General features: G+C 41.5%; 1 protein-coding gene across 1 annotated transcript in view; it reads left to right on the top strand.

Moving 5' to 3' along the window:
- The first annotated feature begins 912 nt into the window (after positions 1 to 912).
- GTF3C3 (general transcription factor IIIC subunit 3) overlaps positions 913 to 10,551 on the top strand; it is a 31,090-nt gene continuing 21,451 nt past the window's right edge. The window contains exons 1-6 of the mRNA XM_081016577.1: positions 913 to 1,123; positions 3,150 to 3,255; positions 4,708 to 4,895; positions 5,759 to 5,882; positions 8,063 to 8,254; positions 9,622 to 9,787. Coding sequence (XP_080872703.1) covers positions 1,022 to 1,123; positions 3,150 to 3,255; positions 4,708 to 4,895; positions 5,759 to 5,882; positions 8,063 to 8,254; positions 9,622 to 9,787 — 878 coding nt within the window. The 5' untranslated portion in view covers positions 913 to 1,021. The remainder of the gene's footprint in view (positions 1,124 to 3,149; positions 3,256 to 4,707; positions 4,896 to 5,758; positions 5,883 to 8,062; positions 8,255 to 9,621; positions 9,788 to 10,551) is intronic.

Genomic DNA, 10,551 nt, shown 5'->3' with positions numbered 1-10,551 from the left:
GAGGACGAGATGGTGGGACAGTGTACTTGAAGCTACGAACATGAGTTTGACCAAGCTGTGGGAGGCAGTGGAAGACAGGAGTGCCTGACCTGCTCTGGTCCACGGGGTAACGAAGAGTCGGACATGACTAAACGACTAAACAACAACAACAAATTTAACTTTCATCCCACCATGAATGGGGCCAAGAATTTAACAACCAGCAGAGCTGACTTAGAATAGATAGATGGCAACCCAGCCAGATCAGTCAGGTATTAATTCTTCTTCTTCTTCTTCTTCTTCTTCTTCTTCTTCTTCTTCTTCTTCTCTGTCACCCTTAACGTCTACCAGCATTGATAGCCCTGTTTATGGCTGACTGTGAAGAGAAGATAAAAAAATCCTTCCAGTAGCACCTTTAAGACCAACTAAGTTAGTTCTTGGTATGAGCTTTCGTGTGCAAGCACACTTCTTCAGCTTGCACACGAAAGCTCATACCAAGAACTAACTTAGTTGGTCTTAAAGGTGCTACTGGAAGGATTTTTTTATTTTGACTATGGCAGACCAACACGGCTACCTATCTGTAACTGTGAAGAGAAGGCATTTTGCAAAAATCTTCATAAGAGTAGCACGACTAAACAACAACAAAATCACGACGTGTAACATTTCTGCCCAGGTCAGGTCATTTCTGCCCGGGGAAAAAGGTGGCCATTCTCTTCCAAACACCAAGCTTCAGTAATATAAACGTTGATCACGATATGCTACTGACGTTCCCACCCTCCCAGGGCAGAGAAAAGATGCCCTTTTCTCTCTTCCTAGCGCAGGTTTACAGAACTGCGTGAAACGACGGCCTTCACGTGCAATAGTGGCGCATGCGCAGACAGTCGCCGGCGTCCTCCACGCCTCCAGCGTCCTTCCTTGTTTCAGCCCGGACTATTTTCAGTGCCGGACCGTTTGGTCCCTCGCATTAAGAACTCCCCCAGTCTCCTCGCTCTTTGCAGAAACAAGGCTTTCTGGATGGTTGCTTCCCCCGCCCCTCGCTGCAAAAATGTCGGGGTTCAGCCCCGAACTTATCGAGTACCTGGAAGGGAAAATCTCCTTCGAGGAGTTTGAGAGGCGCAGGGAAGAGCGCAAAAGCCGAGAGAGGAAGGTGAGATTTCACGACACCCCCCCCCCCCGCCATCTGCAGCTGAGGAGAAAGAAAGGGGTCCATTCCCTTCATGGCGCTCTCTTCTCGTGTTTTGGTTGGGGTGTGTGTTTTTTTGGCGGGGTGGACTCCTCGCTTCTATCTCCGAGTCCCCTCCCTCAATATTTGCAGCTATCGTGGGAACTTTTAAAATCACTCAAGGCAGACCGTCGTTTGCAAGCAAGCCTTGCAATAAAACCCCGCGAAAACACCGTCCCCCCAAAACCGGGTGTGTGTGGGGGGGGGGAAGGGTGATGCTGATGATTTTTTTGGTAAATTTATTTATTTGTGGGTTTTTCAAATTAAATTTTTACTATCGCAAATCAACATAAAATATAGAAATAAGATTCCACATAATCTCCTGGACTTCCCTCTTCCGCTTTGTGGGTCCTATTGTTACTCATTTCCTTCTGCATCTTTTATAATGATCCAAATCTTTTGCATCTCCCTTATGTCCAAAATTCACCATTAAACTGCAAGTGTTATTCCAATCCCGCGAACGGATTTTGGCTGTTTACAATAGTTTTTAAGATAGATTATAAATTTTCCCGAAATGCATTGTACCCATCATAATTTTTTTAATTATCTGCATTACAGATACAAAGTTGCACACTTGTAGTTTGGGAGAACGACTCCTGTTTTTATACTGGCAATCAAATCCCACTTCATCTGCTAGGAACACACATTGAAAGGATTAGAAAAATACACTCACTCACAGCTCTGATTGCATTAAGTGCCTTGATTACAACCACCTGCTTTTTGCCCAGCTACCCACCCCAACTGGGTGATTTAATTTGAAGTATCTTATTTATCTGACTGCAAGCAAAGTGATAGCTTTTGGGTTCTGGCTTTTTAGGATAATATAACTGAATAGTAGGGAAACCTTGATAAAAGGCACTGTTTATGATACTCTGTATTAAGTGCAATACACGGGGTGGTGGACTGTGCTGATTTGTTTGTTGCAACTGAGTCTAGCAGAAATTGAGCCTCCAGTTTTTCCCAGCCTAAGTGGGCAATGTAGTTTTAATTTTTAAAGTAGATAGAAAGTCGTAGTTGAACTGGTCTGCTGTGGCGGGGGGGGGGGGGAGAATGAAAGGTAACTATTCCCCATACAGATATACATATGAATAGCAATAATTCAATATGCTGAATAGACAAAATACACAACACACTATCCAGAAGCAAATATAGTATTCTAGGATCAAAAACATTTGGTTAAGAGGGGAGGCAAGATGCTTACCAATTTATGTGTGTATCAAAGATAATGGACTGGATCTCAAGCATATGGGTTTTGTCTTGGAAACAGAAATCTGTATGGCAAGTCTCATGTTATTTTTTTCACATAGATTAAGGCAACTAGCTACACTAGTGTTCCCAGTGCTTTTTTCTAAAAAACGTTTAGGGGTACTCTCATTTTCCTTCTCATATTGAAATACTGCCCCTCAATGAGGCCAAACTTGGATTCACAAAATGTTTAGGTGTAGGCATACTCCTGTGTCCCCCCAGAAAAAAGTACTGAGTGTACAAGTTTTTAATGATATACAGTGGAGTAGAATAATGTGTGTTTAAAAATTTGTAGGGCTACATTCATACAACCGTTTTAAAGACTAGTGACACGTAAGCTTATATGATTTATTCTGGGGAGCAAAAAACCCCAGCAACTATACAGTGAAAGAGGTAGAAAAGGGAAATGTGTATGTCTTACCCATATATATTTCCTGGAAGTAGTTCACTACAAATTTTTGTTCACAATTTCAGTGGAACAATTTATTCCAGCGTGTGCAATGTAAACCTTTGATAAATGAGTTTCAATTTACCAGCAATTTTGAGTAACAGTCCCTGATTCAATTGTACAACAGCAAACCAAATAATTGCCCACAATCAGTCCCATCACCTATGCAGGTAAATTGTTTTGGAACTGCATTCCATATTGACAGTAATGTTATAAAGTTCATATTTTCTCTTCATCGCATTTTGCCGATCTTTACAGGATGGAGAAAATGCACTTACTGAAGAAAATGTGGAAGATCCTGACGCTCCTTCTACATCTGCACAAGGACCATCTGTTGGACCTCAGGGTCACAATGAAGCAGAAGGTACATGTTAAACGTAATGTTTAACTGGAAGGATTTAAAGATGCCATACCTGCTCAGTGGTAGCTTTTAGGTGTAACATTAAGCATTGTTAAGCAAAATATTGAGTGTGCAAGCTCTCCTGCTTTGCTTCTCCTTTAGGCAAGCAGGAAAACAAACCAAGGAGCAGCTTGCTTAGACTAACGTACCAGCCAGTGCTTATGGTTTATTTTTCTCCAAGCAAATCATAATCCAAAGTCAAGGTTTGTTCTTGGCTTCCCTATAATGATTTATGTGAGAGAAACAATGTTTGCTGGTACATGCTTTGTATACAAAAGCACCTAGGTTCAATCACTGCTGTTCAGTGTGTAGTAGAGAATACTTCTATGTGAACCCTTAACCAACAATGCCACAGCATTTGATGCATCCAGGATATTCACTGATTTTCTTATAAGACTGGAGTGGGGGTGGGTCTTCTTAGGCTTGATTTCAGGTGCCAAGTTGTCTTCAGCTACTGGTGAAGAAGGCGTTACTTGTTATTGGCTGTAGCCAAAAGTGATCCATAGAACCAGATTGTTTGGAGATTCAATCACAAAAGATCTTGTTACCGTACTTTTCTGTGTATAACACGCCCCCATGTATAACACACCCCTATTTTTGAGGACTAAAAATTAAGAAAATGAGGAAAGATTAACCAGACTTGTTCAGCTTTTTTGCGGAAGATTGCAGAGAGTTGTTTTTTAGGGGGGGATTGCCAAAAATCACTCACCCGCCTGGCCGACGCTAACACTCACACATGTCGCAACAGCCTCCTAACATCTGTCACCTTGCTGGCAGAAGCAGCCTATTGCCCGCCCCTTGCTGCAGACACCAATAACACGCTGCAGACCATCTCCGGCTCACGGCATCAACCAATCCCATGTCCCCCCTAGGCACTACCCTTGTATAAGACGACCCCCTATTTTAAACATAATTTTTCAGTAAAAAAAACCTAGCCTTATACACAGAAAAGTACGGTTCGTTTTATGAAATAGATATTTGTTGGTTCAATCACTGTTTCTAGTAATTGGCTTCTCCATTATTTTCACTAACTTAGAAAATATATCAGTGGGCCCTTTGATCCCACTGTAATTATTGAAAAGGACTTAATGGCTCAGGCTGTATACAAATAATATTTTTCAAGCAAAGGGAGCAATTTCTTCCCAACTACTACCCATATTCCTAGCCCTGGCGTGGTAGGACCTACACAAATGCAATGTGGCAATTTCCCCAAATACAGGCACTTCCAATAACTTGAGTCTGTGGAATTGATGGCAACAGATTGTAGGAAATGTCAGTTGCAGTCAATTTGTGCAACTTTAAAAAAACAAAAAACAAGAAAATGTTCTTAAATAGGGAAAGATTGGTGAGAGGAGGAGGTAATTTTGCATGATTTCTCATTGGAGAACATTGTAACCTTTTCTCCCTCCCAATCAGAAGAGACATCAGATGGAGTCAGCAAATCTGTCCATCGAGTTTTTGCTTCTATGATGGGAGAGAATGAAGAGGAAGAAGAGGATGAGGAAGAAGAGGATGAAGACGAAGAGATCTCTGAACAGCCTACAGCAGGAGATGTTTTTGCCCTGGAGATGGTGCTTAACAGAGAGACGAAGAAAATGATGAAGGCAAGTGTTTTCAGACTGAAGAACCTCCAGGGGACTTGGCTATTGCTGAAATGCAGGGGAGAAAGTTACACTTTGAAAGAGATACTCCAATTCAGCGAGAAATGTCCGCAAGAGATGAAAGGGGGCTTCTCACACAACTGTTGTATATATTTTTGTCTTACTGGACATGTATTCTGATAGTCATTTCAGCTCCATAGAATTCGTTCTGTATTCTATGGGGAATTCTCATTTCTCCCCCCGAAGTTACTAATTGTTGCGTATGACTCAGGTGTAGTCAGGCCACAGTATCTAATATTAATTTCCCAATGGAGGTTTTTTCATATAACATATCCCCTGAGCCTGATACGTTCACATTTTAAGAAATGAATGCTGATTGCAGGAGTCTGATTAAGGTGGGGCTGGTGGTGGGGAGAATAACCCTAAATTTTTGTTTCATTTTCTGAAATACCAGACCAAAATACCAGAATTTAATCAATTTAAGGGATACTTTTGGTTCATGCGCTATTCTTATTAGGAAAAGAATAACGCACATATCATTGGAGAGCCAGTGTGGTGTAGTGGTTAAGAGCGGTAGTCTCGTAATCTGGGGAACCGGGTTCGCGTCTCTGCTTCTCCACATGCAGCTGCTGGGTGACCTTGGGCTAGTCACACTTCTCTGAAGTCTCTCAGCCCCACCCACCTCACAGAGTGTTTGATGTGGAGGAGGAAGGGAAAGGAGAATGTTAGCTGCTTTGAGACTCCTTAAAGGGAGTGAAAGGCGGGATATCAAATCCAAACTCTTCTTCTTCTTCTTCTTCATTGCAAGTTGAACTCTAGTGTCTAGTCGCCTTAATGAAATAAAAAACTGTTAATCTTTTTACTAGGAAAAACGTCCCCGCAGTAAATTGCCCCGTGCCCTTAGAGGCCTCATGGGTGAAGCAAACATCAGGTTTGCTCGAGGCGAGCACGAAGAAGCCATTCTGATGTGCATGGAAATCATAAGACAAGGTATTGTTTGGGGAGGGGTGTTGAGTGATGTTTTTGAACTGGCGACAACTTGAAAGGACCAATGAAATAAATTTAATACATAAAGTGCAGTGTATATGAGTGTAAACATTAGCAGCAGATACAGTGGTACCTTGGTTTAAGAACAGCTTAGTTTATGAACAACTTGGATTAAGAACGCTGCAAACCCGGAAGTAGGTGTTTTGGTTTGTCAACTTTGCCTTGGAAGCAGAACATGTTCCGCTTCCTGTTGAGTGTAAATTGAGTCCCCCACTGCTATGGGAAAGCACGCCTTGGGTTAAGAACGTTTTGGTTTAAGAACTGACTTCCAGAACGGATTAAGTTCGTAAACCAAGGTACCACTGTACTGTGTTTGGACATCTTTCTTTGTTTAGCATATATTATACAGTGGTGCCCCGCAAGACGAATGCCTCGCAAGACGGAAAACCCACTAGACGAAAGGGTTTTCCGTTTTTGAGTTGCTTCGCAGGACGAATTTCCCTATGGGCTTGCTTCGCAAGATGAAAATGTCTTGCGAGTCTTGAGATTTTTTTTCCGCTTCCCCCCCCTTTTTCTAAGCCGCTAAGCCTTTAATAGCCTTTTAGCAGCTAAGCCGATAAGCCTTTAATAGCCGCTAAACTGCTAATAGCGCTAATCCGCTAAGCCGCTAATAGGGTTGCTTCGCAAGACGAAAAAAACGCTAGACGAAGACACTCGCGGAACGGATTAATTTCGTCTTGCGAGGCACCACTGTATTGGCTTACCTAATTATATTGGTTAGGATCCAAGGAGATCGTCAGTAGCATGCTGTGAGCACCTACAGATAATCTAGGACTTTTCAATTTTATTTTCTGACTATAGCTTCCTATATTTAATTGGATACCTTTCCCAGAGATTACCTTAAGAAGAAACTGAGTTTAAAATCTCTAGTTGGTGTGTGTGCATTTTTTTTGGGGGGGGCGAGTTTTCTGCACAACCTTACAAATTTTTAAATTGACTTTACACAGATTTCTTCTTATGTATATTCTTTAGTCATATATTCTAGGATAAGAAACAGGAACTGACTTAGGTTGTCTTGCCATATTATAATGCACCAGTCTGTGAACTACTTATTGTTAAAAACATTTTTATCCGACCTTTCAACCCATATGGTCTTCAGGTAGTTAACAACACTTATTTGAAACAAAATCACAATCTAAACAAAATCTGAAGCTACCAAACATTTCAAAAGGGAGCACAAAACAGCAAATTAAAATGTTGCTTTGAGATAAGGTAAACAAAATCTTTTCATCTGGTGCAAAAAAAGAGATAATAATGTCAGCAAACAGGCTTGGGAAATGGTCGTCACAGGTAATTAACCACTTCTTCTCAAGGCTGGGCATCCAGAAGAGGAAATGCTGCAAAACAGCACCTGAGTGTAACAGCACTTAACTCCTCAGGGCCTCAGGTGATGATCTTAACAATTTGGCAGGCACCGTATTTTTCGCTCTATAAGACGCACCAGACCATGAGATGTACCTAGTTTTTGGAGGAGGAAAACAAGAAAAAAATATTCTGAATCCCAGAAGCCAGAACAGCAAGAGGGATTGCTGCGATGCCTCACTGAACTCAACAGTGTGGGATGTGATACATAAGTAGCAGTCAAGTACAACAGCGATCCCTCTTGCTGTTCTGGCTTCAGCGAAAGCAACGCAAAGCCTCTTCAGGGCAGCAGGAGGAACGCTCCCCCTGCCCTGAAGAGGCTTCGCGCGGCTATCCCAAAAGCCAGAACAGCAAGAGGGATCGCTGCGCAGCAATCCCTCTTGCTGTTCTGGCTTCTGGAATAGCTGCGCAGCCTGCATTCGCTCCATAAGACGCACACACATTTCCCTTTACTTTTTAGGAGAGAAAAAGTGCGTCTTATAGAGCGAAAAATACGTGTGTGTGTGTGTGTATATATATATATATATATATATATATATATATATATATATATATTAATGACCTTCAGATACTTTCTGAGTCTCACACCTTGGCTTACAGGTCAAAACCAGCACTTTGAATTGCATTCAGAAACAAATTAGTAGACAAAGAATGTTTGAGCAGCGGCAGAATATGCGCAGTCCTGGTTGTATGCACTAATGTTATACAGAGAGATGAGTTTCTTTAAAATGCTAAGACGTTTCTGTTTTTGATCTGAGCAGCACCTCTCGCTTATGAACCATTCTCAACCCTTGCCATGATTTATGAAGACCAAGGAGACATGGAGAAATCGTTGCAGTTTGAATTGATTGCCGCTCACTTAAACCCCAGCGACACGGAAGAGTGGGTTAGGCTAGCTGAAATGTCTCTTGAGCAAGACAATATTAAGCAGGCTATCTTCTGCTATGGAAAAGGTAAAGAAATGGATTTTTAAGAAATAGAACATCCTTTAGTTGCATTTTCTTTTCTGCTATTGATTGTTTTGCATCACTGTATTTTTTGCTCTATAAGACGCACCAGACCGTAAGACGCACCTAGTTTTTGGAGGAGGAAAACAAGAAAAAAAATATTCTGAATCCCAGAAGCCAGATCAGCAAGAGGGATTACTGTGCAGCGAAAGCAGCGATCCCTCTTGCTGTTCCGGCTTCTGGGATAGCTGCGCAACCTGCATTCGCCCGATAAGACACACACACATTTCCCCTTACCTTTTAGGAGGGAAAAGTGAGTCTTATAGAGCAAAAAATATAGTACTTACAACAGCAAGTTTATTAGCTGCTAGAATTTGGTTTTTGGCAGTGTTGTTGAACCTATTTTCACTGGCACACTCTGGATGATCCCTCTCGAATCAGATTTCGGGTTGTGTGGGGTGTGTGTGTGTGAGATGGGATGGGGAGCCATGTCTCACAAGCAAGTCCTTTTCCAAGGCTTCTGCTGATGGGTAAACTACACCCAATGTATTTATATTCAAGCTAGTTTAACAGCTTAGCTGGTTTAGCTAAGAAGTAACATGACACCATCAAATCATTCCTCTTGGTGTTCTGATAAAATGACCCATGAGAGCTAATCCTTGATAGCAACCTCATAATTTCAAGAATTACTGATAGGCTGCATGATAGTTTGAAACCACAACGCATCAATAATGTCTCACAACAAATATAACTGATCTGTAGAAAAGACTCTTAAAACCTGAAAAAGGATGCATGTACTTTTGTAAATCAAGAAAATCTTTAATCAAAATTATTTTAAAAAATAAACTTGACCGTGTTCTAGTGGGTCAGCATTCTTCTATAAACCTTTATTTCTAATTTTTAAAAAATGAAATACAGCAAGAAAGATGATTATAGTGATGCAAAGAGATGCAATATTACCTGTGTGAGAAAGAAAAAACACCTGCCATAAATTGCACTGGAGCCTAAGAATCCAGTCTTTTGCTGGATCAGACAAATCTGTCTGCCAAACCTAGAATTCTGTTTCCAGTGGAGACAAGTCCAAATGCCTTTGTGAGCTCACAGCATTTGATACACAGAGGTATAGCGCTTCTGAAAATTGGTGTTTCCACTTAGTAAATAATGAGAACAGTTTCTTCCGGCTGTAAAAGTCTGATTTTGTGTCTGTTTGTCTTGGCAGAGTTGTTAAAACTGTAGTAGTAGTAGTAGTAGTAGTAGTAGTAGTAATAGTAATAATAATAAAATAATATTACTATGATTGTTTTGTTATGTTAGTTTTGGTATTATTATTATAATATTATTGAATATAATAATGCCTCTTCTTATTTTTATAGCTCTGAAGTATGACCCTACCAATGTGCGTTACTTGTGGGAGCGATCGAGTCTCTATGAGCAGCTGGGAGAACATAAACTGGCGATGGATGGCTACAGACGCATTTTAAATCTTCTAACTCCTTTTGATGGGGATCGCTTTATGCATCTGGCTAGGGATATGGCAAAGTAAGCATTTAGTCAAACATTTTACAGCATGCCGAGGCAAAATATCTCATCGGTGCTGCTGTCCCAAGAATGTGTGTGCTTTTCTTGAGGCAAACAAGGGTGACCCCAGTTTTTGGGATTGAGACACACCAGGAAGGCAGGAAAGAGGTGAAGGAAGAAAATAGCATTTGATAATGTATAAATGACAAGAGGGTGCAAGGGTGTTAGAACAGAATGGTTCTCTTTATTATTTACATGTCAGATTTCTTGCACAATAGAACCCAAGGAATACATGAGATTCCCAGGTTGTCTCCCAGCCGGGCACTGACCAGAGTTGGGCCGGCTTAGCTGACTGGGCCATGTGCCCTAAAACCATGCCCTGATCCTTTGGCGTGGGGACAGTTTTATAGAAATGAGCTTTAAGGGAGACGGCTTTATACAGAAGGCTAATCCCATGCAAAAAGAAATGGATATTGCTGAAGTCATAACCATTAGATGGAAATTTGCAGAAATTAGTGAAATGCCAACTTCTCAGCTCATCAGGAACCGCTCTTGACTGCTTGCAATAAAACTCCTGAGAGCCAGGGTGGCACTGGGGTTCCAGAGCATCTGGGGGTCAAGGGCTCAAACTTTCTGCCTGCCAGGAAGCTCAGTGGGCAATGCTGGACCTCTTGGTACATTTCAGCCCGAGCCTACCCCACAGGGTTGTACTGATGATAAAATAGGGGCAGGGGGTTAACAGCTTTGTTAGTTAATCAAATAATCTCAAGGCGAATTGCATGTAG

The sequence above is a fragment of the Podarcis pityusensis genome (genome assembly GCF_964106645.2).
Source record: "Podarcis pityusensis genome assembly, chromosome: 1".
In the NCBI taxonomy this organism is placed as follows: Eukaryota; Metazoa; Chordata; class Lepidosauria; order Squamata; family Lacertidae; genus Podarcis; species Podarcis pityusensis.
This window is presented reverse-complemented; position numbering and strand designations above follow the sequence as displayed.